This window comes from Bos indicus, chromosome 5, assembly GCF_029378745.1.
Source record: "Bos indicus isolate NIAB-ARS_2022 breed Sahiwal x Tharparkar chromosome 5, NIAB-ARS_B.indTharparkar_mat_pri_1.0, whole genome shotgun sequence".
NCBI classification, from domain to species: Eukaryota; Metazoa; Chordata; class Mammalia; order Artiodactyla; family Bovidae; genus Bos; species Bos indicus.
In genome coordinates this window covers 102,546,371-102,573,795 of record NC_091764.1, presented here as the reverse complement: position 1 = coordinate 102,573,795, position 27,425 = coordinate 102,546,371, and the positions used below count along the sequence as shown (strand labels likewise).

At 44.2% G+C, this 27,425-nt stretch overlaps 2 protein-coding genes across 4 annotated transcripts in view; both read left to right on the top strand.

Annotated features, from left to right (window-relative positions):
* The window catches only part of LOC109559712 (antigen WC1.1-like), a 56,835-nt gene extending 46,208 nt beyond the window's left edge, over positions 1-10,627 (top strand). For both annotated transcript variants that reach the window (XM_070788636.1, XM_019961638.2), the window contains 11 exons: positions 3,641-3,733; positions 3,811-4,125; positions 5,345-5,659; positions 6,009-6,050; positions 6,138-6,452; positions 6,705-6,737; positions 7,291-7,428; positions 7,875-7,967; positions 8,238-8,285; positions 8,774-8,914; positions 10,336-10,627. In XM_070788636.1, coding sequence (XP_070644737.1) covers positions 3,641-3,733; positions 3,811-4,125; positions 5,345-5,659; positions 6,009-6,050; positions 6,138-6,452; positions 6,705-6,737; positions 7,291-7,428; positions 7,875-7,967; positions 8,238-8,285; positions 8,774-8,914; positions 10,336-10,481 — 1,679 coding nt within the window. In that variant the 3' untranslated portion in view covers positions 10,482-10,627. The remainder of the gene's footprint in view (positions 1-3,640; positions 3,734-3,810; positions 4,126-5,344; positions 5,660-6,008; positions 6,051-6,137; positions 6,453-6,704; positions 6,738-7,290; positions 7,429-7,874; positions 7,968-8,237; positions 8,286-8,773; positions 8,915-10,335) is intronic.
* Positions 10,628-22,452: 11,825 nt separating this feature from the next.
* The window catches only part of LOC109559714 (antigen WC1.1-like), a 52,065-nt gene continuing 47,092 nt past the window's right edge, over positions 22,453-27,425 (top strand). For both annotated transcript variants that reach the window (XM_070788633.1, XM_070788632.1), the window contains exon 1: positions 22,453-22,641. In XM_070788633.1, coding sequence (XP_070644734.1) covers positions 22,569-22,641 — 73 coding nt within the window. In that variant the 5' untranslated portion in view covers positions 22,453-22,568. The remainder of the gene's footprint in view (positions 22,642-27,425) is intronic.

Sequence of the window (27,425 nt, the reverse complement as noted above, 5' to 3'; positions counted from 1 at the left end):
TCCACTGTATCATTTGTCTGTCTTTGCACCAATACTGCATTTTCTTAATTACTATAACTTTATAATAAGTCTAGATAATTTTAATTTACAGGGGTTACTTTATATTAACTCCTTTAACTTTGTTCCTTTTCTTACCAACTGTGTTGGTCATTCTTGGTATTTTGTATTTTGTCTAAATTTTGGAATCTGCTTGTTATTTTTCACACTCCCTAAAAAATTAGCATAAGAGTATTTTGATTAAGATTAGATTTAATCTACATAGAAATTTGGGAATGACTGACTTTGACAATTTTGGATCTCTCAATTCATTGACATAATTTTTATTGTTGTTTAGTCACAAAGTTGCATCCAAGTGTTTTGTGACCCATGGACTGCAGTCTGCCAGGCTCCATTGTCCATGGGATTTCCCAGGCAAGAATACTGGAGTGGGTTGCCATGCCCTCCTCCAGGTCTTCTTCCTGACCCAGATATTGAACCCACTTCTGCACTGGCAGGCAGATTCTTTACTACTGAGCCATCTGGGAAGCCATTGACATAATATATCCCTCCATTTAGCTAGGTCTTGAATTTCTCTCAGAAGTTTTGTCCACCTTCTTCTACATTTTTCCTAAGCATTTTATTTATTTTTTATGTTATTAGTATTTCTTTTATGGACGATGTCCTAGGAATGAATTATCTCTGACTTGTTTTCACCTTTTAACATTTTTTTTTTTTAATTTTGATGTAATACGAGACACTGAAAAGTTAGAAGAATAATATAAACATTTCCAGATGACCTTTAACTGGAATCCCTCAATGCTAGTTTTTGGTTCATTCTGTCTCATTTCTCTCTGAACATATAAAATCTTTCTGGATTAGGTTGCTGTCATGATGTCCCTTTACCACTAAAATACTATGAGGAATTTCCTTAGTAACCACAGGTTCAGTCCAGTTCTCAGCTGATTGCAGCCCCAGATGATACCTAAGTGCAAGCACTGAAAGACCCCAAAACAGAACTGTTGAGTCTTTCCCAAATTGCTGACTCAGGAAGTCTTAAGCAAAATGAAGTATATATTTTTTCCTCCAGTGGCTAAATTTTGGGGGGAAATTTGTTACACAGCAGTATAACCAGGACACTTACCATGTGACCTGCAGTTAGGTTGGTGCAAAAGTCATTGCTGTTTTGCATTATTGAAATTTGCCATTTGATCTTGGAATGCATTCTTAAATAAATTTGGTTATGTTACACATCATTTAATGTGTATTTCTTGCTTTTTTTTTTTTGCTAATGGTTTATTACTTGCTGCTTATTTCATATGTATTTTAGACTATAGACATGATGTTAGACACAGAGCAATTTCAAGTGATTTTCTTATTCGAGTTCAAAATGGGTCGTAAAGCAGCAGAGACAACTTGCAACATCAACAATGCATTTGGTCCAGGAACTGCTAATGAACATATAGTTCAGTGGTTGTTCAAGAAGATTTGCAGGGCTTCCCTGGTGGCTCTATGGTAAAGAATCCACCTGCCAATGCGGGAGACATGGGTTCAATCCCTAGTCCAGGAAGACGCCACATGCTGCAGAGCAGCTAAGCCTGTGCACCACAACTATTGAGCCTGTGCTCTAGAGCCTGGGAACCACAACTGCTGAAGCCCAGAAGCCCTAGAGCTTGTTCTCCGTAACATGAGAAGCACCACAGTGAGAAGCCTGCGCACTGTAACAAAGACTAGTTCCCACTCGCCACAACTAGAGAAAAGCCTGAGCAGCAGCAAAGACCCTGCAAAGCCAAAAATAAATAAATAATAAAGAATTTTATTTAAATGAAGTTTTGCAAAGGAGATGAGAACCTTGAAGATGAGGTGTGCAATGGCCTGCCATTGGAAGTTGACAACAACCAATTAGAGCAATCATCAAAGCTGATCCTCTTACAATTACATGAGAAGTTGCCTAAGAACTGAATGTTGACCCTTCTACAGTCGTTTGGCATTTGAAGCAAATGCCGAAAGGTGAAAACACTTGATAAGTGGGTGCCTCATGAGCTGACCACAAATCAAAAAACTTGTCATTTTGAAGCATCATCTCTTATTTTACAGAACAACGATGAACCATTTCTCAATTGAATTGTGACCTATGACGAAAAGTGGATTTTATATGACAATTGGAGATGACCAGCTCAGTGGTGGGACTGAGAAGAAGCTGCAAAGCACTTCCCAAGGCCAAACTTGCTGCCAGTCTGATCCACTACAGCTTTCTGAATCCCAGCGAAACCATTACATCTGGGAAGTATGCTCAACAAATCACTGAGATGCACTAAAAACTGCAACACGTGCAGTCGGCATTGGTCAACAGAAAGGTACCAATTCTTCTCCGTGGCAACGCCTGGCCACACATCACACAACCAACGCTTCAGAAGTTTAACGAGTTGGGCTACGAAGTTTTGCCTCACCTGCCATATTCACCTGACCTCTCATCAACTGAATACCACTTCTTCAAGCATCTTGACAACTTTTTGCAGAGAAAATGCTTCCACAACCAACAGGAGGCAGAAAATGCTTTCCAAGAGTTCCTCAAATCCCAAAGCACAGCTTTACACTACAGGAAAAAACAAACTAATTTCTCATTGGCAAAAATGTGTTGATTGTAATGGTTCCTATTTTAATTAATAAAGATATGTCTGAGCCTAATTATAATGATTTAAAATTCGTGGTCTGAAACCGCAGTGATGTTTGCACCAACCTAATAGAATATTTGTCCTCTGATCTTCTGTTTTAATAACTGCCTTATGCTGATCTAATGTGCTTATACATTCATTCTTTAGTTCTTAAATTCAAATATTAAGCTTTTTAGCTCTAGAACTTTTTGTTGTTGTTGTTAAAATTTCTCTGCCAAGAAACACATTTTGTCAATTCATCTTAAGAGCACTTTAATCAGGGCTATTTAAATTCTCTGTCAGGTAACTCTAATAGCTGAATATTTGGGGAAATTTTGGGGAATGTCTTCTTTTTCCTTTTGGTTTTCCATTTGATCTCTTTTGTATGAGTTTTTTTTTTTTTTCCTTCTTTTGGTGACAGACATGGAAGATGAAAACTTTTAGAAATCTTTCAGAAAAGATTTTGCTTTGTTTCTTCTATTTAGATATAGATTAATGCATGCTGCTGCTGATGCTGCTAAGTCGCTGTAGTGGTGTCTGACTCTGTGCGACCCCATAGATGGCAGCCCACCGGACTCCCCCGTCCCTGGGATTCTCCAGGCAACAACACTGGAGTGGGTTGCCATTTCCTTCTCCAATGCATAAAAGTGAAAAGTGAAAGTGAAGTTGCTCAGTCGTGTCTGACTCTTAGCAACCCCATGGATTGCAGCCCACCAGGCTCCTCCATTCATGGGATTTTCCAGGCAAGAGTACTGGAGTGGGGTGCCATTGCTTTCTCCAGATTTAGGTATAGAACACACTATTTAACTCGTTCTCAGTGTAAAGCTTGGCTTAAACAAAAATTGTGGCACTGTCAGAAGCAGACCTCTCCATGGAGAAACTGAACTCTATAATAACTTCACTGCTGTTACAGCTTTCATCTCAAACTCCATCACTAGGTTGTTATTTAGTTTAATTCAGTTTCCTGTTCTTCAACCCAACCAGACCCCTGATCGTTGCTGTTTCTGCAGGAAACCAGACCCAGGTGCTGCCCCAGTGCAACGACTCTGCGTCTGAACCAGCAGGCTCTGCGGCCTCAGAGGAGAGCGCCCCCTACTGCTCAGGTGAGGGTCCCACAGGAGAGAAGATGCTACTCAACCCCTGAGGTCACCACCCCATTGTCCCATTTCTCTTTTCTCAGAGAGCAGACAGCTCCGTCTGGTGGACGGAGGAGGTCTCTGCGCTGGGAGAGTGGAGATCCTTGACCAGGGTTCCTGGGGCACCATCTGTGATGACGGCTGGGACCTGGACGATGCCCTTGTGGTGTGCAGGCAGTTGAGCTGTGGAGAAGCCCTCAATGCCACGAGGTCAGCTCACTTTGGGGAAGGGCCAGGGCCCATCTGGCTGGACGACCTGAACTGCACAGGAAATGAGTCCCACGTGTGGAGGTGCCCTTCCCGGGGCTGGGGGCGGCACGACTGCAGACACAAGGAGGACGCGGGGGTCATCTGCTCAGGTCTGCGCTGCACACTGTCCACAGGCTGGGGGAGGGGGTGGGGCCCTGGAGGACAGGGATCTGAGCCCTGATGGAGAGATGCTGAAAGGACCAGAGAAGGAGGCTTCCTCCTATGTAGCCTGTCTTTCCAGCAGACGTGAAGACCGGGTGCTTTCACTTCCTCCTGCAGCAGCTGAGATTCTGGTCCTTTATTCTCAGTAGTGTTTCCTGACAGAGCTGTTTCTTACAGTTAACACTTGAAAGCAGGGCTCACTCTGCAGTTATCTGTGGGAGTAACACCTGGAAATCCTAGGTTTCCCAGGTTGTGCTAGTGGTAAAGAAGCTGCCTGCCATTGCAGGAGATGTAAAAGATGCAGGTTCAATCCCTGGGTTAGGAAGATCCCCTGGAGAAGGGCATGGCAACCCATTCCAGCATTCTTGCCTGAGAATCCCATGGACAGAGGAGCCTGGCATAGTGCAAACTCAGATTTTTTCTTTACAGTTCTGTTTGCTAGGAGTCTAACTAGGGTCTCTGTGGGCCAACATCCAAGTGTCCACAAGGCTGCATTCTTCCTGGAGTCTCTGGGGAGGACTCCTTTCCCAGCCTTTTGTGGTTTCTGTGTGGCCTCATTTCTTGGCTCAGGGCCCTCTTTATTCTTCTTCAGACAACAGTGCCTCTTCCAACTGTTCTCTCTCACTCAGATTTCCCTCTGACTGGGGCTGAGAAAGATGATACATTTCTTAGTGTAGTGAGTTTAAAGATGTGTAAGGCTGGGCTCACATGGTTAATCCACAATATTTGAGCTTTATGTCTCTATCCCAAGGTCCTTATTAATCACATCTGTAAGATCCCTTTTGAAATGTAACTGTCACAGGTTTGGGGATTAGACTGTGGACATCTCTGGGGGTCCATTATTCTGTCAACCACCTCACTCTCCACATCACATTCTTTCACATGTTCTTTTAGAAGTTTTGTCAGGAATCAGGATTCAGCTCCCATCACTGCAGCTGCCCAGTTTGGTCTTCCTCTCTGTTTATTTCTACATTGCTGTGGTAGAAATAGATGTACAGACATTAATGGACAAAGTCAGGTGAAAGGGAGGTAAAAGTCAGTCTTGTCACCCAGTGGGCATCTCCTCCACTGGGTCGGGGTGAATGATCACTATTTCTGGGGTAGAGTAAAACCCAGAGCACTGAGTGGGGTGCTCACTGTGTCCTGTCTCCTCTCTTTCGATCTTAGAGTTCCTGGCCCTCAGGATGGTGAGCGAGGACCAGGAGTGTGCTGGGTGGCTGGAAGTTTTCTACAACGGGACCTGGGGTAGTGTCTGCCGCAGCCCCATGGATGATGTCACCGTGTCCATCATCTGCAGTCAGCTTGGCTGTGGGGACAGTGGAAGTCTCAACACCTCTGTTGGTCTCAGGGAAGGTTCTAGACCCCACTGGGTAGATGGAATCCAGTGCCAGAGAACTGACCCCTCTCTCTGGCAGTGTCCTTCTGACCCTTGGAATTACAACTCATGCTTTCCAAAGGAGGAAGCCTACATCTCGTGTGCAGGTGACTTACTCTCTGTTTCTGTGTCACTGCGAACCATGTAGGACGTCATTAGTATGATTTCATATTTTCAAATCTAACTGATGGGTTTTGGTTGAGTCTACAAAATGTAGGTGTATATTTGTATTTGTCTCTGTGTCTGTTTGTTTGCTGTTGTTATGGTAAACAACTAATTAGATACAGTAATTTCAGCTGCTGATAACATGCACTGACCCTCTCAGCCAAGTAGATGATGAAGCTTCTGTGGTCTCTTGTCATTTGACTGTGACAAAAATCCTTAGTTACTCATGTTTGGGGACAAGACCTCCCACAGCTGTCCCTGAACTATAGCTTCCCATTGTTGCCTCTGCAGGAAGAAGACCCAAGAGCTGTCCAACTGCTGCCCCCTGCACAGGTACGTCAGCCTGCCCCCTCCCCTGTGGCTCCCAGGGGCTCCTTCATCCCACCAGGGCAGTCACAAGAGGGGCTGCTGCCTTTTCAGACAGAGAGAAGCTGAGACTCAGGGGAGGAGACACCGAGTGCTCAGGGCGGGTGGAGGTCTGGCACAGCGGCTCCTGGGGCACTGTGTGCGATGACTCCTGGAGCCTGGAAGAGGCCAAGGTGGTGTGTCAGCAGCTGGGCTGTGGCCAGGCCCTGGAAGCCTTGCAGGCTGCGACATTCGGCCCTGGAAATGGGAGCATCTGGCTGGACGAGGTGCAGTGCAGGGGCCAGGAGTCCTCCCTGTGGGACTGTGCTGCAGAGCCCTGGGGGCAGAGTGACTGCAAGCACAAGGAGGATGCTGGTGTGAGGTGCTCTGGTGAGTGAGGGGCTTGGGGTCTGCCCTGGGTGAGCTGGGGCAGCACAGGGGCAGTGGGCTGGGCCGGGAGTGGTGGGGAGTTTGTGTTCAGACATCCCGGGTGCTGGGGCTCTGATCTAGGACAGGGGAGCCAGGAAGACCAGACACTGATGTCGTGGAGACTGAGGGGTGATTTCAGGCTCAAGAGGGAAAAAACGGCTGCTATGCATTCTGGCCAATTCCCTTTACCCAAAGTCCTCTTTTTCTCTTTAGGTGCAAGAACATCTTTGCCCCCGACTACAGCAGGTACTGTGATCCATCTGCAGTCAGGGGAGAATACTGAGATTCTGGGGCCTGTTCTGTGGGGTCTCTGACAGCTCAGGAGAGGAAAGAGTCTGAAGAGCCTCTGGCTGTTGAGGAAGAGCCAGGGCGTTATGTTTGGGAACTCCCCTACCCTGGTTTCCGGGGTCAAAAGGTTCTCATGCCCAGGGTCCAAGTGGGTCTGGTTCCCATGGTGCAGATTCTAAGGATCTCCCACCTGCCCCTGAGTGTCTCCTCATCAGTGAGGTGTGGGTCCCAGGACTGTTTGATGCTCTGTCTCCTGAAGCCCAAGGAGAGGGGATGAGCTGGGTCCTCAGAGGCTGTTTTGGCAGGGCATCTCCCTGACAATCCCTGGCTCTGCCTTGGGGCAACACTGGCTGGAGTGAGGTTGGCTTGTCTGAGGAGGAGACCTGGAGAATCACTGTTACTGTACTTGTATCTGAGACTGGGGCGCCATTGTTCAGAGCTCCTGGAAATTATGGCACAGAGGGTTTCTCTGCCCAGGACCTTCTCCAACCCTCTTTCCTGTTCTGCTTAGGGACCAGACCAACCTCAAATCCTCTCTCTGGCATCTTCTCCCTGCCTTGGGTCTTCTGCTTCATCCTGGGAGCCCTTCTCTTCCTGGTCCTCATCATCCTGGTGACTCAGCTGCTTAGACGGAGAGCAGAGCGCAGAGGTGGGCTGCAGGGGGAACTGGGGACCAGGGAGAGTGTGTGGAGGCAGAAGATGGGGCAGGTGTGAGGAGGGGAACCTGGGGCAGGTCTCTGTTCTGAGTCTGCAGAACTTCATGTGTTCTGTGCTGAGCTCTAAGTGCTGAGTAGACAGAGGCTTTTAGGACTGGTATATGAACTCTCATAAGTCATAGCCTCTCCTGTGAGATGAGACAGAATTGGGGCTGAGCTGTATTTAGGGCCAGATGAGGGGAGAAGGTGCCAACAGGTGCACTGGGTGGGAAGCTATCCTGAGGTCCTGACAAGCCCTGTGTGAACACTGGGGAGATAAAGGGTGTGTCTGCTGGATTGGGGTATCTGGGATGGCATCTCTGACCTACTGAGGGATCTCTCAGCCTGCTGGACCGGGGTGTCTGGGGCAGCATATCTGACCTGCTGGGGCATCTCTCAGCCCTTTCCAGCTATGAAGATGCTCTTGCTGAAGCCGTGTATGAAGAGCTCGATTACCTTGTGACACAGAAGGGGGGTCTTCTGGGCAGCCCAGGTGGGTGTCTCTGCCTGCCCTCCTGGGACCTCTGGTTGTCAACTCTCATTGGCTGTGTTCATCTTCTCAGCATCCGCAGCCCCCAGGCATGCCCCAGACTCACAGAGGCAGCTCCTCCAAAGTGGTAGGATTGCCTCTCAGAGCCCTGTGAGCCCCCAGCCTCCATCTACACTGCATGAGCCAGGCCTGTTCCCTCTCAACCTTAACACTGGTCCCTTGTGTGTGGGGAGGGTCATTCTGTGCATTGTGTGATGTTCGTCTCCACATTAGGCTTCCTGTCAGATGATGAGGACAACGATGACTCCAGATCTGCTCCAGGTAATAGAGATGGACCCGCCTCAGCTGGGTGTTGGGGAGGACAGTTTCCATCATAGAGATAAGAGGCAAGGGAAACAGTTTTCCTTTGATGGAGCAGTAGCATCCATTGTGTCGAGATGGAGTCCATCCTTCCCCTTCTCTGGCTGTTCTGTCATGTCTCACATTTGGAGCTGGGCTCTCTGTGTCCAGAATCACAACAGAAACACATTGTTTCTAAAAATAATATCTGGTAAGCATGATTTGTCAAAATGCTTTAGTAATGCTTAGTGGTATAAGAGTTCCTTTGAGAAAGATGTATAAAATCATGTTTTGGCTTATGGACACTTCAAACTGAAGCATGGTCTTAGAGAAAAAAATCTTTTGAAACAAGGAATGACTGGTGCCTCTATTTAGTGGCTTAGAAACTCTGGGTCAGAAGGGATCTTAGGTATTTCCCAGATGAACCCACTTACTGTGGTTTCATCTGACCACTTCTCTGCCCTCAAAAGCGCCAGATCAGAGGACTGATGCCCCTGGTGAGGATTATGATGATGCTGAAGAGGTACCAGTGCCTCGGGATCCTCCTGCCTCTCAGGGTAGTGAAGAGGAAGTGCTCCCAGTGAAGGAAGATGGTATGAGGTCTCAGACAGGTGAGTGGGGTTAGCTCATCTCCTATAATCTTCAGTCTCTGTCCTGGAAATGGTGAATTTGAGTTCCTCAATGCCCAGCCTCTCTAGAATTTCAAAACATCAGTAATCTCATGCATTTGATGGGCTTCCCTGGTGTCTCAGATGGTAAAGAATCTGCCTGCAATGCAGGAGACCCAGGTTTGATCCCTCCTGGTTGGGAAGATCTCCTGGAGAAGGGAATGGCAACCCACTCAAGTATTCTTTCCTGGAGAATCCCATGGACAGAGGAGTCTGGCAGGCTGTAGTCCATAGGGTCACAAAGAGTTGGACGTGACAGTCTCAATCGTATACTGTCTTTAATGCTATCACACTCCTTGGCAGTGAGGAATCATTCTCCTCTTGGCATTTATGTCTCCATACTGCAACTTAAATTTTCACTTTATATGTGATATGCTTGCATTTAAATTTACAGATTAAGGCGTTTCCTGACAATCCAGTGGTTAGGACTCTGCACTTTCACTGCTAAGACCTGAGTTCAATCCCTGGTCAAGCAACTAAGATCCCACAAGCATTGTTCAGTGGCCAAAAGGAAAAGAAAACTTGATTATTTGAGCATATGTATGAAATCCACAAATAGAATGAGTGTTTTGATAACTCTTCTGTGCTGTCTTATACATGAAAGGTAGTCAGAGATTTTTTAAAATGTACTGCAGTATTGAATTTGTGAGGTATTCTGATAATTTAAGATGAGCTCTGTTTGTATGTCAGCACTAATGTACAAAATCTATGATATGCAGTGGCCTTAACATTAAGCCATATTGGTAGTTCATAGACCAGAGTTTGTGGTCAGCTAAAGTCTAATTTGCTCCAGACATTTCAGTAGCCGAGAGAAGACACTCATTCTCTAGAAAAGAGCATTTCTCCATCTGAGGGCCTGTGTGCTCCCTGGGAAGGGGTGCCCTGTGTTTGCACCTTGATACTATTTGTGGACATTTGGGAACAGAAGTTAACTAAGAGCAGAGCTGGTTTGTGAGTGAGGAACTCATATTTTCCTGTCTCCACTCTCCCTCTCATGATGATTTCACATCTGTCAGTTGTGAGAGGAGAACATTAAATTCATTGGTATGTTCTTACTGTTCTTGGGCATCTCCCTGCTGATTGTGTAGCCTGGAGGCAGATCTTCCCAGAGCTCTTGTGTGAGCACAGGTCCCCTGTGATGCAGGGTTTCCACATGAACTGAGGCCCCAGAGACCACATGAACTGGATCTGAGAGGACAGCTGGGATCCATCCTCACTGTAACTAGTGTGAAACAGCCTGAACCTCCTTGCCCACACCTGGGTCCCAGGGGTGCTTTGTTATCACCACTTCCTTTACTCACTTCCACAACACGGTCTGGTCCCCTTTGTCTCAGTTCTAACCATACTTTTCTTTACTATTTCAGGCTCTTCTCTGTTTGTCTTTGGAGAGGAAGCTGATCCTGGGGAAGGAGAAGAGAGCCCATGGCTGCTCCAGGGGGACAAAGGGGACCCTGGGTATGATGACATTGAACTCAGTGCCCCAGGAACATCCACAGTGACTTTCCCATGATGTTGTATTAAATATGAGATGAAGCCTCAGATATTCTAATTGCCTATATTTCAATACAGTAATACTGACCTGTAATTGTGTTATATGGAAATTGTTCAACATGAAATATTCTGAATAAAGTAACTTTTTGCTGTGTTGCTAATTTAGCAAGTTCCACATTAAATGCTTTTAAAGGATTGGTCTGTTTCTCAAACACCATTTTCCTCAAAGGAAAACAAGATGTACTGCCTTTTTTTCTCACCTCCATCAAAGGCTAATTGAGGACATGACTTTGCCCAGGATCACAAATGCTCCAGGTCACTCTTACTTAGAAAAAGCATCTAAACTTGGTCCACATTCACACTCTCCTTCCTAGCAAGATGAACCTGTCAACCAAAAAATATAGTCAGAACCTGATAGAGTTATTTTATTTGGTGGGAATGTTTAGGACTCCAGGCCCTGGAGACAGCATCTCAGTAGCTCTGAGAAAACTGCTCCAAGGAGGCAGGAGGGGAAGTCAGCCTATATACAAGTTTGCAACAAAGGGAGAGGCAGTCTGAACATCAAGATCAGGTACCAAGTTAAGGAAGTTAGCATTCTGTTATTGGGAAGATGCAAGCCTCTGGTCTCACTGGATTCATTCCTTCCATATGAAGCTCAGCTATCTGGGGCCAACCCTGTTTCCTTATTCACCTCAAGGAGCGGCAGATGGCTGCTTCTTGCATTCCCCTAGCTCCTCAGCAATCACCATGGGGAGTGGCAGCATCCCCTGGATCACAGTTTTGGGAGCCCTCACTCACATTTGGAGACCAGAAATCATTGATGGCTGTGATATTTCTTGTTTATTGATATGGCAGGAGATATTTTCATTTCACAAACTCATGGAAAAAACCCAATCCTGTATGTTCTTCTCTGAGATGTCTCATCACCTGTTTTTAACCTATTCTTGGTCACCAGACTTGGATGTGAGTTTCAAAGTGGGACATTGCCTGGTGAGAGAGAATGGATACAGCTTTCCTTATCCTGCTTAAATTTTCATGGACCAGTTAAAAATCTAACTCTAGGTAACTGCTTCTCCCTTTTTCATTACTCATTCCCTAGGTTACTTTATCTGTTTATTTCTCAAGCAGATATAGATTCCTTTTTGCTCTTCTCCCATGTCTAGTTGATTATCAAATCCTTATGAATCCATTCTCTCCATCCCTTTGTGGTATTTCTTCAGGATGTTGCTATTTCTTGTCTCTCCAGTAATCTATCCTTCTGAGTGAATTATATCAGCTCATATCTCTTTCTAAGTTGATGGAAGGCAAATTGGTGCTCACCACACCCTGCATCCAGGTGGGACAAGAGGGCAAGAAAGTGGAGACCTAGGCAGAGGGGATGCAGAAGAAGGGATGTAAGGAAGATCAGGAACATTTGGGTATTTGTTTCAAATATGTGGATGGAGGTGTCTGATGTGATTGAAAACTTAAAGGAACAATTTCAGAATAGTGGACTTTGCTGAAAACATATTGTTTCAAGATTGCTTTAATCTGGTTACTATTGAAAATGTTAACATGATCCTGCTGTGATGCTTCAGGGTAGAGACAGCTGTCTTACAGGAGTAGCCAAGTAAATATTATCTTTACACAACACGTCTCCCCCACCCCCATTCCATTGTGGACATGTGGAGAAGCTGCTGAACTAATATAAGAACTGGGAGTGTTGGCCTAGCTGTGAGCTGAGTCCACCCAGTTACTGCTTGATGCCTGCATGGTGTCCAGGACTCCAACCTATGCTCACACTCTCAGTCTTCATAGTTCTAGGCTGTGCTTGGGAATGGGAAGATGTCCAGGACTTCTCCCAGGGCAGCTCACATAGCTATTCACCATTGGGAAGTAATGAAATAAATGACATATGATGAAAGAAATAAAGTATACCAGCCAAGAAGCTCAGTGAACTCCAAAAAAATACAGATAAACAATCCAATTCAGGAAAAGAATATGTGAACAAAATGAGATTAAAAGTATTTCTTATCATTATTATTACTGCTTTTAATTTTTGGTTGCACTGGGTCTTTGTTGCTGCACATGGGCTTTCTTTAGTTGCCGCAAGCAGGCACTACTCTTCTTTGTGGACAGCAGGCTTCTCTATGTGGGGGCTTCTCTTGTTGCGGAGCACAGGCTTCAGGTGCTCAGGCTTCAGTAGTTGCAGCATGCAGGCTTCTATTTGCGGTTTGCAGGTCCTAGAGCATGGGCTCAGTAGTTGTTGTGCACAGGCTGAGTTGCTCCACAAAGGAAATCGGTTGTCTTACAGAGATAGAAATGAAATAAGATACAACAGATTTGTAAATGTAAATATGTAATCCAACTCAGAATACTCTAATATACAAAATATACAGTGAAAGTCGCTCAATGGTGTCCGACTCTGCAACCCCCTGGACTGTCCATGGAATTCTCCAGGCCAGAATACTGGAGTGTGTAGACTTTCCCTTCTCCAGGGGATCTTCCCAACCCAGGGATTGAACCCAGATCTCCCACATTGCAGGCAGATTTTTTACCAGCTGAGCCACAAGGGAAGCCCAAGAACACTGGAGTGGATAGCCTATCCTTTCTTCAGGGGATCTTCCCAACCCAGAAAACAAACCAGGGTCTCCTGCATTGCAGGTGGTTTCTTTATCAACTGAGCTATCAGGAAAGCCCACAAAATATACAACGAACTTGTAAATGTAAATGTGTAATACAACTCAGAATACTCTGTGCTAACCAGTTAACTGCAGTCTAAAGGAAGTATTAAAATAATTATAAAGAAAAGTTTTTTGTTAGTGGATATACAATATAAAGAGAGGCAAATTCTGACATCAAAAACAGAAAGTATAAGGGGATAAAAAGTTATAGCTTTTGTATGTGATTGAAATTAATTTATCAGACTGTTGTGTCTGTAAGATGTTATACATGAGCCTCATGGCAACAAAAATGTAAAAACCACCCTTATGGCATAAAGTGAAGAGGAACTAAAAAGGCTCTTGATGAAAGTGAAAGTGGAGAGTGAAAAAGTTGGCTTAAAGCTCAACATTCAGAAAACGAAGATCATGGCATCCAGTCCCATCACTTCATGGGAAACAGATGGGGAAACAGTGGAAACAGTGTCAGACTTCATTTTTCTGGGCTCCAAAATCACTGCAGATGGTGACTGCAGCCATGAAATTAAAAGACGCTTACTCCTTGGAAGGAAAGTTATGACCAACTTAGACAGCATATTGAAAAGCAGAGACATTACTTTGCCAACAGAGGTCCGTCTAGTCAAGGCTATGGTTTTTCCTGTGGTCATGTATGGATGTGAGAGTTGGACTGTGAAGAAGGCTGAGTGCTGAAGAATTGATGCTTTTGAACTGTGGTGTTGGAGAAGACTCTTGAGAGTTCCTTGGACTGCAAGGAGATCCAACCAGTCCATTCTGAAGGAGATCAGCCCTGGGATTTCTTTGGAAGGAATGATGCTAAAGCTGAAACTCCAATACTTTGGCCATCTCATGCGAAATGACTCTGGAAAAGTCTCTTGGAAAAGACTCTGATGCTGGGAAGGATTGGGGGCAGGAGGAGAAGGGGACGACAGAGGATGAGATGGCTGGATGGCATCACTGACTCGATGGACGTGAGTCTGAGTGAACTCCGGGAGCTGGTGATGGACAGGGAGGCCTGGCGTGCTGCAATTCATGGGGTCGCAAAGAGTCAGACACGAATGAGCGACTGAACTGAACTGACAGTAGAGTCACGAAAAGTAAAGAGAAAGAAGTCAGAGCACACCATTATCCAAAGTTATTAGCTCTCAGTTCTAACTGTTCTGCAGAATAGTTGAGTTGTCCTGGTCTCTACAGCATTCTTCAGGATCAGCCTCAGAGGACTTTCCTTTCACAGAGTGAAAGATGAATTAATCTGCCTTTTTTTTTTTTTTTAAGCAAAAAAATCTTTCTGCTGCTAATCTCCTTCTTTATGTCATACAGACAGTGCAGCTGTACTTTTTAATTGCAAACTTTCTTTCTGTGATGTTGCTGTGAGGTTTTAATTGAAAAACTGCCAAATGATAAATCATATGAATAGCTTGTCTCCTCCATTGGGTCTGATTAAAACTTAATAAGAGGCCACATGTTAGTATGTTGTGGTTTGTCTTGTGTATCCTTAGAGATGGAGATTTGCAGTGTTCATTGTGACATGTCTGTTGGTGATAAGCTCCCTCTGTTTGAAAATAAAAATTTGCCCTGTTAATTGCCGAAAACATTTGCCTTTAAAACAAAAATGTCAGTTAGCTAAGTGATGTCCTCAAAAATAGTTCTCTATATTTAAGATAATTTCTCTTAAATGTCTAGCAGGGTCTAATTCAGTCATTCAACAAACATTATCTGAGCATCTATTAAGTTATAGAGAGTGGAAATGCAGAACTTATACTCATGTACAGGCCTCACTCCAATCCTGGGCCCTGGAAGGGCCTTAGCAGATACTTGTGGCCTGCAGTAGCCTTGGGTAGCATGCCCAGATGGGGAAGGAGTCAATGATAAGGAAAAGAGAATCTGTTCACAGACTTTTAGATGTTAAAAGAGAAACACATTTTGCTATATTTCCAGTGTTCTTAGGCTTATCTGCAGGCTGGACTCAGCTGCATCAAAGCTCCACGTACAATAGAGCATCGGGTCATAGAGTTTAAGTCTGAGCAACCACTCAGCCTTTGAACTCTGAGTGCCATCCCAGTGGCACTAATCTTGAGTTTAAGTGGTTTAAGAATGACCACCTGCAGGAACTCAATAGCTCTGGAGTTGGTAATTACATCAGTTCTGAGCAAAGGTAGATTAATCATGAAGGTAATGAAACCTCACCTTCACAGACTGTCCTTGCACCAACTTCTCCCATGTTCTGAGGCAGGCCCTAGGGTTGTGCTCACAAAGATATAGGTTTTGAATGTGCCGTTTTCTTGAGTTGAGAAAAAAAAATTAGCAAAATTATTTCTTACCCAAACGTGAAGAATTATTTCTGTGGAAAATTCTTCAAAGATGGGAGTACCAGACCACCTTACCTGCCTCCTGAGAAATCTGTATGCAGGTCAAGAAGCAACAGTTAGAACCAGACATAGAACAAAGGACTGGTTCCAAATTGCAAAAGGAATACATCAAGGCTGTATATTGTCACCCTGCTTATTTAATTTATATGCAGAGTACATCATGTGAAATGCTGGGTTGGATTAACCACAAGCTGGAATCAAGATTGCTGGGAGAAATATCAATAACCTTAGATATACAGATGATACCACCCTTGTGGCAGAAAGTGAAGAGGAACTAAAGAGCCTCTTGATGAAAGTGAAAGAGGAGAGTGAAAAAGTGGGCTTAAAACTCAACATTTAAAAAGCGAAGATCACTGCATCTGGTTCCATCGATCCATGGAAAATAGATGGAGAAACAATGGAAACAGTGAGAGACATTATATTTTTGGGCTCCAAAATCACTGCAGATGGTGACTGCAGGCATGAAATTAAAAGACACTTTCTTCTTGGAAGAAAAGCTATGACCAACCTAGACAGCATATTAAAAAGCAGAGACATTATTTGCCAACAAATGTCCATCTAGTCAAAGCTATGTTTTTTCCAGTAGTCATGTATGGATGTGAGAGCAGGACCATAAAGAAAGTTTAGCACTGAAAAACTGATGCTTTTGAACTGCAGTGTTGGAGAAGAATCTTGAGAGTCCCTTGGACTGCAAGCAGATCCAACCAGTCAATCCTGAAGGAAATCAGTCCTTAGTATTCATTGGAACGACTGATGCTGAAGCTGAAAATCCAATGATGCAGAGAATGATGCCACCTGATGCAAAGAACTGACTCATTGGAAAAGACCCCGATGCTGGCAAAGATTAAAGACAAGAGGAGAAGAGGACAACAGAGGATGAGCTGGTTGGATGGCATCACCGACTCAATGGCCATGAGTTGAGCAAGCTCCAGGAGTTGGTGATACAGGGAAGCCTGGCATGCTGCAGTCCATGGGGTCACAAAAAGTTGGACACTACTGATTGACTAAACTGAACTGAAAGGGGAAGAAGTTAATTACATACATGGAGCAGTAAATGCACAATCAGATTTGTTCAGGAAATCAAGAAGAAACAGGGGACTTAGAAAGCACATGCTACCTTTTCATTAGTACAGGATTGGTGGAAGGTGAAATAAGATCAGAGATGATGGACTGACTAACTCAGAGGAAATGAGAGCTGTTTAAGGATGAAGGTCAAAATGCTAAGAGGCAAATTTGGGAAACTGAGACTGACTGTCAGCACAGAGTAATTTAAAGGGAACAAGAGATGCACCAGGGGTGGGTGGTCTTAAACAGGACTTAGGTCTAGTTGTTTATAAATCAGAAATGGTGACTGAGAAACAACCAAGCCCAACAGAGGAAGCAAGGTGAGATCAGAGGGAGTAGTTTGAGATAAAGACACAGAAGGAAGAGGAGATCCAGGAGAGTATCTGCTTCATGTGACAGATTCTGTCTTCTTTTCAAGTCTTCTTTCTCCTTTGTATCCATCGGAAGAGACTCTGTTCTGCTGCTGGAAAAAGTGACCCCCAAATCTCACTGTCTCTCTCACACACACACATATAGACACACATACACACATATAGAAACATACACATACATACATGTGCACACACACACTCATCACAACCTACAGTTGTTAGTGATTAGTGAGACTCTTACATGTGCACCATCTGGAACATACAACTTCTTGGGCAGAAAAGAGAGAGACTAGAGAATCACATTTGGGCTTTTCCTGCCTCCACTCAGAGGTGACACAGGTGTCACCACCCACGTTTCATTGCCCAGAATGAGTCCCTGAGGACTGGAAATACAGCTGTTTGATGAGTATTACTGTCTATCCACATCCCTCAGTAGAACTCTTGAGAGCAGTGCTGTCAGTTTTTTCTCACGTTGGAGAAGCTACTGAGGTAGAGCTTTGTGCAGAAATTGAATGTGCTCCTACCCTCCCCAAGTGGGATTTGAAGGCATTTCCTATTTTTATCCTTTGGCTTGTGTGTCTCTGACTCCTTATTCCACCTCAGTCTGTGCCAGGTGGGATTAGTCAGATTTGTATCTCCCCTGTCCCCCACCTCCCTTCTCCACTCAGTATCACTAACTGCAGGGTGATTTTCAGCATTTGTCCATGAATTCACTTCTTTAGTTAGCCAATATTTGTTAAGCTCTTTCTATGTGCCTTTACTTGACCTTAAGGAGACACTGAAGAGTAAGACATAATACTTGCTCTCCGTAAGCCTGCACTTTGGAGACCATATAGTATGTATAAGAAAGTTTATATAGATTAAATAGATGCAGCAGTAAGTTTGAGCTGGAGGAATTAGAAAGAATTCACAGAGGTGAAAACTCTATGCATTTAAAAATAAGAGAAGATTTATCAATTTTATTTTTGTAGTAGGCTTAAAAATGTGTCCTCTAGAATTCAAATATACGTAAATGTAATATTCTCTATTATTATAACTGATTTCATCTTGTGCACTAGCAAGGTGTGTTTGTATGGATTGAAAGTTCCATAACATTAACACAGACTCTCCCATTTAAAATTTGTCCCTCAACTTAGCTTGGGTTCATTGTAATAACTGTCTTGTCATTTCTAGTTCAAGCTCCCTGCTGAGACTGGTTTTCCTCTATTTAAAGAGTCATCTTCTTTTCTCTCCTCCCACAGATGGTGTCTGGGGTGGGAGGGCTTCTTCGTTTCCAACAGCAGTGGGGAAGAGTCCTTGGTCTGCTTGCTCTCCACTTAGAATCTGCTTGTCTTTGATTTAGTAGCTTTGATCTGCTCTGGTCTCTGGGTATCTGATGCTGCACTATGGAGGAGTGAATGAGGCCAATTCAGAGCCATACTCTTGGTTCAGTGTTGCTGGTTATAGACTGTAAAGGGGTGAACAGAGATGATGGGCTGCATCACCAGCTCATGACCTTGCTCCTTCTTTTACGCCCTTGTGATGAAGTGGTCTTTGGTAAAGGAGACTTTACGAACCCTGGTACCATCCATCCATGCAAGGAACACAGATGGTGAGGCAGGTCTCCAATGCTTTGGTGTAACAACTCAATGAATTATTTCCTTTTAAATTGTGTACCACTATTTTAATTTAAAAATATTTTGCATTTTAGTCACTCTGTCTGATTGGTCCTGAGGAAATGTTCCTCAAACAAGCAGATTTAATTATTAATTTCCTGGCAAAGAGATTACTGAACCTCTGAAAGCTCTATTTTTTTCATGGTGATTTGGGAATAATGCTGCTGCAGATTGTATTGCTTTACCATAAGACCAAGTAAACAGTCTAAGTTAAAGAACAGAATTCTTCCTGCTCTTTGCTTCTGCACTTCTAATTCAATATGAAAGCTGTTAAAATAAAAAAATTTCTTCCTGTTACAGTTACGTGTGGTTTGAATTGAAAATGTGCTAAATGATAAATACATAAACATCCTGACCACTTGGCCATATCTGGTTAAGACAAGAACAGGAGGCTTCATGGCCTTCACCTGTCAGGGTGCTGTGGTTTATCTTCTTTATCTTCAGATATGCAAAGACACTTGCAGCTTTTTTATACGTGTTTAGAACTGGCTCACTCAGCACTGCTCTTGGAATGGGGCTAGCCTTGTTTCTGGTATTGCAATTTACTGCATTCATTGCAGCAAAGTATGAAGTGAACCATGCATAGCTTATACCATTTAATCATATTGAAATATCATTACAAAAGTTGACACAACTTGCATTGTGCTCTTAGGTCCTCACAACAAGTTAAATTATTTCTCAAAAGATTTCTTTTGATTGAAATGATTTGTGTAAAATACCTGGCTGACATTCATTCATTCAGGTATACAAGAGACATCATTTAGGATTTTTAATCAGCAGGCATTGGGGATAAGAAGGTGAATTATACAAAGAACCTTTACCAAGTCCATTTATAAAGTAAAATTAGCAAGTAAACAACTTAATTCATGAGGTTCACAGTTGATAAGGTCAAAGTTCATGAGCAGTAGAATGGGAGACAGAGAGAAGGGGTGATGTGTGGAAGACTCACAACTCTGGCACCAATCACCATCATAGCATGTCAAAACTCTGGGAGAATTTTGATAGCTCCAGTCAAGACTCAAGATAACAGAATTTAATTCCTGTTCTAGAGTTCTGTGATTCCTGGGATGGGATGGAGAGAGGGGCCCTAATATTGTTTCTCTATCACTACTATGTACTACTAGTAACTAAAGGTTATATCTCTTACTAATGCCAACTCATTTAATTCTAACCAAAACTCTGTCATCTAGGCACAAACATAACTCTCCTTTTACAGACTGAGCCACTACACAGAGAGTGTAAGGACCCTGTACAAGGTCACACACATGGTGTGTGGCTGAGCTCTGTGTCATGACAGAGCAAACTGGCTCCCAAGTCTGTTCTCCTGACACCTGAAGTACACTCTCTCAAGTTCATTGTGGACAAAGTTGGTTGGTGTCCTCACTAAAGCTTTCCTCCATCAAATCTTGGATGAGATTGGACACTGAGATTTTATGTGTCAGAGAAGACATACCTCCATCAGAGGATGAGTTGGTCCATGTTGACGCTGCACTCCCAGCTCTGGGGTAGTGGGTGCTGGGGACCCTATACTAGCCCTGAGTTAGCCCCTCCTTTCCAGCCCACCCCTCCCTATAATAGAATCTGGAGCCCCTAACAGTGTCTTATCTGTGAGATCTCAATCCCGAGGTAAGACCGTATGTACCTGGTCCATTGAATGCACCCCTGTGTCATCCTGTGGGAGGGATGAGTGGACCCCAGGAAGCATGTCGTGTGTTCTAGGTGTCTGCCTCATGGATTTTGGTGATGCTGTGGAGTTCATAACTGGGTAAGGAATGATGACTCTGGGCCCCAGGGGGAGTAGAGCATTGACTCTAAGCGACTGAGCAGATACTGGTCCTACTCCAGCCCTTGAGTTTATATTCTGGTTTTGACATTTATAATCAGTTTTATCATTACTGTGTCAAACATACAGAAGGAGTTGGAGTTCATGTACAGATGGGGGCTTGGAAGTGAGAGGAACACAGAACAAGTAAGTGACTGTTGTAAAATAAAATATTAGCACATTTAAATAGAAAGAGAGAAAAAAAAATGTTTTCAATTGACTTTTCTCCCTTTTCATTTACCTGAGTCTCAAATAGGAAGGATAGGCATGACAGGACAGAGAAGCAGCTATGTCTGATGACCAGGATGAGGAGTCCATCTGGTCGGGGATGTGACAGGGCTGTGGACTGGCCCACAGCTGCCCTCAGTGTTGGCTTCACTGAGACCTTAAGGTGTGTGTGTGGGGGGGTGGGGCGCATAGAGCCATCCATCTCTGACCTCTGGTGGGGACTCTGAAGTGTGTGTGTCACAGATGTGTCCTTCCCCCATCTCTGCTGAAATGATGAGAGTCAGACAGGTGAGGGGGCCTCAGTATGGGCTTGTGTGGACCACAGGGGTGCATCATGGGAATCTTTAGCCTTAGCGGGCATGAGGCATGGGGGTAGCATGTTAGTGACCTTGAGTTTTTTCACTATCTTATATCCCCTTACTGTCCTTCTCAGTCTTTTTTTCACCCCAGGACTACTTTCTGGTTACCATCGGGGGGCTTCTTCTGATCAGTGAAAACAGAATGAGGCAGCAATGGCCACACTGAACTTCAGCCCCTTCTGCTTTGATCTGTCCCCTCATCCACCCGGGCTTCCATTCTTGTTGCCGCTTTTCCTGTTAAACGTAGAATGAAGGAGGTGGGGTGACTGATAGTTTCAGGCAGCATGAACCCTTTTCTTTTCTGCTTCACAGGCCTCTACTTTGACCCCTTGCCTGTAGCTACTGTGTAGCATAATATTTTCTATTTTTCCTTTTGTCTGGGGTAGTTCCTTTAAATTATATTTTGCATCTTCTTTAGTAATGGCTAACAATACAATGAATCTTATCAAACCAAATTGTCAATATGCAAAGAGGGAAACTGTAAAGTTTAGGAAACTTAAGTCTTTCTAAACTACATGTTTTATTCTAGAGATCCCCAAATCTGATTTTGGCAGGCTAGAGTTGAATGATGACTCCTACTTTCTCTTTGCTTCATATAACAGCAATCTCTTTCTCTCATGAAGCATTATTTGGTGACTAGCTGAAAGGGATATTTCACACAAACTGAAATGCAATAAAGGGGAAGGGATTTAGTGTGTCTGAAAATCCCTTATAGGGCTTCCCAGGTGGCTCAGGAGTAAAGAACCTACCTGCCAATGCAGGAGACACAGGAGACGTGGGTTCAATCCCTGAGTCAGAAAGATCCCCCAGAGAAGGAAATGGCAACCCACTCCAGTATTCTTGCCTGGGAAATCCTGTGGACAGAGGAGTCTGTTAGGGCTACAGTCTATGGGGTTGCAAAGAGTTGGACACAACAGAGAATGCATGCACGTGCTTCAGTACCCAGGCTACAGATCCTTCTGAGAAGGGGGGAAAAGACAAGCAAACTCATCCCCTCCACTTGATGGGTCCCACCTCACTCCCACCGTGGTCACCTATGAATTCCTGTGCTCCTGGTCCTCACTTTCTGCTGGCCTGATAAATATGCTTGTATTTCAAGCCTTCTTGTAGTTCTCTTCTTTGTCCCTGAGCTCAGTCCCAGGGAGGATCAATGCTTGATTCCATCAGAAATATTCTCCACAGGCCAACAGATCCCCTCCTCTGACCCTGACAGATCTCACAGTCTATGGTATTGGTCTGGGTGATCAGATGAGAAAATGTCACTCATGCTTTTTGATGCAACTTTTCTACACCAGCCTCGGTCATGGAGCCCGGCTCTCAGGACCACGGAAGCAGGAGGTCGAAGGACCGTATTGTTCATATAAGGAGATATTGAAGATGCAGAAGTTCATTGGTGTCTGAGCTGCAGAAAGTGGCAGATGCAGCCTCCGATAGTGCCTGAAATGGTAAAAGGTGTTGCTATTGGCTCCCAGGAGGGAGGGTGTAAGGGGTGGTCTATATAGACCCCGGTCGGCACCCTGACGCCTCCTCACAGGCTGATCCTGCAGCTGGGACTGTGACCTTGAGGACGTGAAGTCAAGATGGCTCTGAGCAGACACCTCTCCCTGCGGGGACTCTGTGTCCTCCTCCTCGGCACCGTGGTGGGTGGTCAAGGTAAGAGCTGCCCCTCTGTCCTGGGTCCACACCAGGGAGTGGATGCCTTGGTGAAGGGAAAGGTGTCTGGAGTTCTGGAGCAGAGCATCAGTGTTTTTGACCAAAAAGGAGCCACACCGACTGTGAATACCGGTCCCTCTCCTGTGTGGGGTCCACTGGTCATTGCTGCAGATTTTACAGAACAGTGAGGTTTGGTCTGGACCGAGCTGGGTCAGCCTGAGTCCCTCCACTGTCTCCCTTGTTCTCAGGGAGTTTCTAAGAGTCCCAGTGGCTCCTAGTGTGCGGAAGGTCCAGTGACTGCCCTCAGCTGGGACTCTGGGCTGTTCCCACATGCTCCACAAGCCTGATGTGTGAGCACTGCCCCTGGGTCCCCATGTTTCCTGTGTCTGTGCTCCTGTAGGCTCTGTGCTTGTGTGTGTGTGTGTGTGTGTGTGTGTGTGTGTGTGTGAGGGTGCATCTGAGGGTGCCTGTGGGTGTATGAGGCTGTATGAGGGTATGGAGTCTGTCTATGTGAGAGGAATGGGACTGCTGAGCAGGGACTGAGTGTGTTGGTCTGTGAAGCACACAGGGTGCCCACAGGGTCAGGTGTCATGTCTGTTGCATGTAACCAGATCAGAGATTATTGTGTACCTGCCTGCCTCTCTCTGGGTCCTCTCTCCCATCCTCCAGCCTCTCATATTTCTTGCCCTGCCTTAAAATATAAATTTTATTTCATCAGGCATTTAGTAATTTTCAACATTTCTGCTATTACAGAAAAAGTTGCTCTGAGTTTTTCTGTATTTAAATGTAAGGACTATTCATGATTATTTCTCTAATGATGTTCCCTGGGTGGAACTGTTGTTTCATGGGCTATGAATATCCTTAAGGCTTTTGGTGCATAGAGAGTAAATGCCTTTTGAAACGTTTGCACTGAGTTTTATTTTCACTAGTATTGTGTGAGAATATTAGTTTCCACTTACCCTCACCAACATTTGCTTTTTATCGAGCTTTAAAATCTTATCCAGTTTCATAGGCAAAAACTAGCATATATTCACTAATTTAATGCTTCATTTCCTCCTTCATTGCTTGCTCATGACATTTGTGTTTTTAAAATTGTGATGTTTGTCATTTTGTAATGATTTATATTGGAGCTCTCTATACTACGACTGTTGGAGACGGCAATGGCACCCCACTCCAGTACTCTGCTTGGAATATCCCATGGACGGAGGAGCCTGGTGGGCTGCCGCTATGGGGTCTCACAGAGTTGGAGATGACTGAAGCGACTTAGCAGCAGCAGCATACTATGACTGTGACTACTACGCGAGTTCAGTTCAGTCGCTCAGTTGTGTCTGCCTATTTGCGACCCCATGGACTGCAGCACGCAGGCTTCCCTATCCATCACCAACTCCTGGAACTTGCTCAAACTCAAGTCCATCGAGTCGGTGATGCCATCCAACCATCTCATCCTCCCTTCCCCTTCTTCTCCTGCCTTCAATCTTTCCCAGTATCAGGGACTTTTCAAATGAGTCATTTCTTCCCATTAGGTGGCCAAAGTATTGGAGCTTCAGCATCAGTCCTTCCAATGAATATTCAGGACTGATTTCCTTTAGAATTGACTGCTTTGATCTCCTTGCAGTCCAAGGGACTCTCAAGAGTCTTCTCCAATACCACAGTCCAAATTCATCAATTCTTCAGTGCTCAGCTTTCTTTATGGTCCAATTCTCACATCCATACATGACTACTGGGAAAATCATAGCTTTGACTAGATGGACTTTTGTCAGCAAAGTAATGTCTCTGCTTTTTAATATGCTGTCTAGGTTGGTCATAGCTTTTTTCCCAAGGAGCAAGTGTCTTTTAATTTCATGGCTGCAGTCACCTTCTTCAGTGATTTTCAAGCCCCCCAAAATAAAGTCAGCCACTGTTCTCATTGTTTTCCCATCTATTTGCCGTGAAGTGACAGGACCAGATGCCACAGATGTCTCAGTTTTTTGAATGTTGAGCTTTAAGCTAACTTTTTCACTCTCCTCTTTCACTTTCCTCAAGAGGCTCTTTTGTTCTTCACTTTCTGCCATAAGGGTGGTGTCATCTGCATATTTGAGGTTATTGATATTTCTCCCAGCTATCTTGATTCCAGCTTGTGCTCCATCCAGCCTGGCATTTCACATGATGTACTCTGCATATAAGTTAAATAAGCAGGATGACAATAAACATCCTTGATGTATTTCTTTCCCAATTTGGAATCAGTCTGATGTTCCAAGTCCAATTCTAACTGTTGCTTCCTGACCTGCATACAGATTTTTCAGGAGGCAGGTAAGGTGGTCTGGTGTTCCCATCTGTTTAAGGATTTCCCACAGTTTGCTGTGATCCATACAGTCAAAAGCTTTGGTGTACTCAATGAAGCAGAAACAGATGTTTTTCTGGAACTTTCTTGCTTTTTCGATGATCCAATGAATTTTGGCAATTTGATCTCTGATTTCTCTGCCTTTTCTAAAACCAGCTTGAAGTTTTGGAAGTTCACGGTTCATGTACTGTTGAAGCCTGGCTTGGAGAATTTTGAGCATTACTTTACTAGTGTGTGAGATGAGTGCAACTGTGCGGTAGTTTGAATACTCTTTGGCATTGCCTTTCTTTGGGATTGGAATGAAAAATGACCTTTTCCAATCCTGTGGCCACTGCTGGGTTTTCCAAATTTGCTGGCATATTTAGTGCAGCACTTTCACAGCATCATCTTTTAGGATTTGAAATAGCTCAGTTGACTACTGAGCTATTTCAGTAGCTCAGTAGTCAAGGGTTGCCATGCCCTTCTCCATGTGATCTTCCTGACCCAGGGATCGAACCCATGCCTCTTACATTTCCTGAATTTGCAGGTGGCTTCTTTACCACTACCACCACCTGGAAAGGCCAATGCTCGGGTTCGATCCCTGGGTCAGGAAGATCACATGGAGAAGGGCACGGCAACCCATCCTAGTGTTCTGGCCTGGAGAATCCCATGGACAGAGAAGCCTGGCCGGCTACAGTCCATGGGGTCGCAAAGAGTCAGGCAGGACTGAGCAGGCATCTTGGATACCTTGTTTCTCCTAATGGCATCCATAATTCCTGTAGGTTTCCTGTATTCCTTTGCATTCTTTTTGCTCCTCCGATTGGATAATTTCGACTTATCTTTGTTTTATTTCATTGAGTCTTCTGCTTGGTCAACTCTGCATTTTGTAACACTTTTTGTTTCATATTGGCGTATAGCCAGTTAACAATATTGCAATAGCTTCAGGTGAACAGCAAAGAAACTCAGCCATACATATATATATGTGTGTATCCATTCTCCCACAAACTCCCCTCCCATCCAGGCTGCCATATAACATTCAGTAGAGTTCCCTGTGCTGTACAGTAGGCCCTTGTTGATTATCCATTTTAAATATAGCAGTATGTAGGAATCGGTCCCAAATTCCTTGACTATCCCTTCCCTTCATTCTTTTCCCTTGGCAATCATAAGTTAAGTTCTCTAATCTGTGAGTTTCTTTCTGTTTTGTAAATAAGTCCATTTTTAAAATTTCTTTTTGAATTCATATACAAAGGATTTCATATAATATTTCTCCTTCTCTATCTGATAGTCAAGTCTGTTTTTGATGCTCTGTATTAAATTCTTCAGTTCACTCATGGTATTATTCAGCCCCAGAATTTCTCGTTAGTTTTTTGTTTTTTTTTTTTTAATGTTTTCTATCTGTTTGAAACTCAATGAATTTACAAGCACCCTTAAGATTTGGGCTGATTTTCCCCTCCTATTTTATCAGGTCTTTAATGCTTTTAGATAATTTTTAGTAAATTAATTCTACTTTTTCAGCAGAAGAGATAGCCTCAATAAGCAAGCCCACCATTACAGAGAAACTCTCCTAGAACTCTTCACAGTAATGAAATCACCTATGTGTTTGTGTCATAAACTAGATAAAAGCTCCAGGTAGGCAAGGATATTGTCTTACTATTTTCGTATTTATAGTACTTAAAAAAGACCTGCCTCTCCATAGATAATTTTATCATTAATAAAATTTTAATCATTTCAGTTCAGTTCAGTCACTCAGTCGTGTCCAACTCTTTGTGTCCCCATGAATCGCAGCACGCCAGGCCTCCCTGTCCATCACCAACTCCCGGAGTTCACTCAGACTCACTTCCATCAAGTCAGTGATGCCATCCAGCCATCTCATCCTCTGTCATCCCCTTCTCCTCCTGCCCCCAATCCCTCCCAGCATCAGAGTCTTTTCCAATGAGTCAACTCTTCACATGAGGTGGCCAAAGTACTGGAGTTTCAGCTTTAGCATCATTCCTTCCCAAGAAATCCCAGGGCTGATCTCCTTCAGAATGGACTGGTTGGATCTCCTTGCAGTTCAAGGGACTCTCAAGAGTCTTCTCCAATACCACAGTTCAAAAGCATCAATTCTTCGGTGCTCAGCCTTCTTCACAGTCCAACTCTCACATCCATACATGACCACAGGAAAAACCATAGCCTTGATTAGACGGATCTTTGTTGGCAAAGTAATGTCTCTGCTTTTCAATATGCTATCTAGGTTGGTCATAACTTTCCTTCCAAGGAGTAAGCGTCTTTTAATTTCATGGCTGCAGTCACCATCTGCAGTGACTTTGGAGCCCCAAAAATGAAGTCTGACACTGTTTCCACTGTTTCCCCATCTGTTTCCCATGAAGTGATGGGACCAGATGCCATGATCTTCGTTTTCTGAATGTTGAGCTTTAAGCCAACTTTTTCACTCTCCACTTTCACTTTAATCATTTAGTATTAATAAAAATAGCTTCTTGTGTGC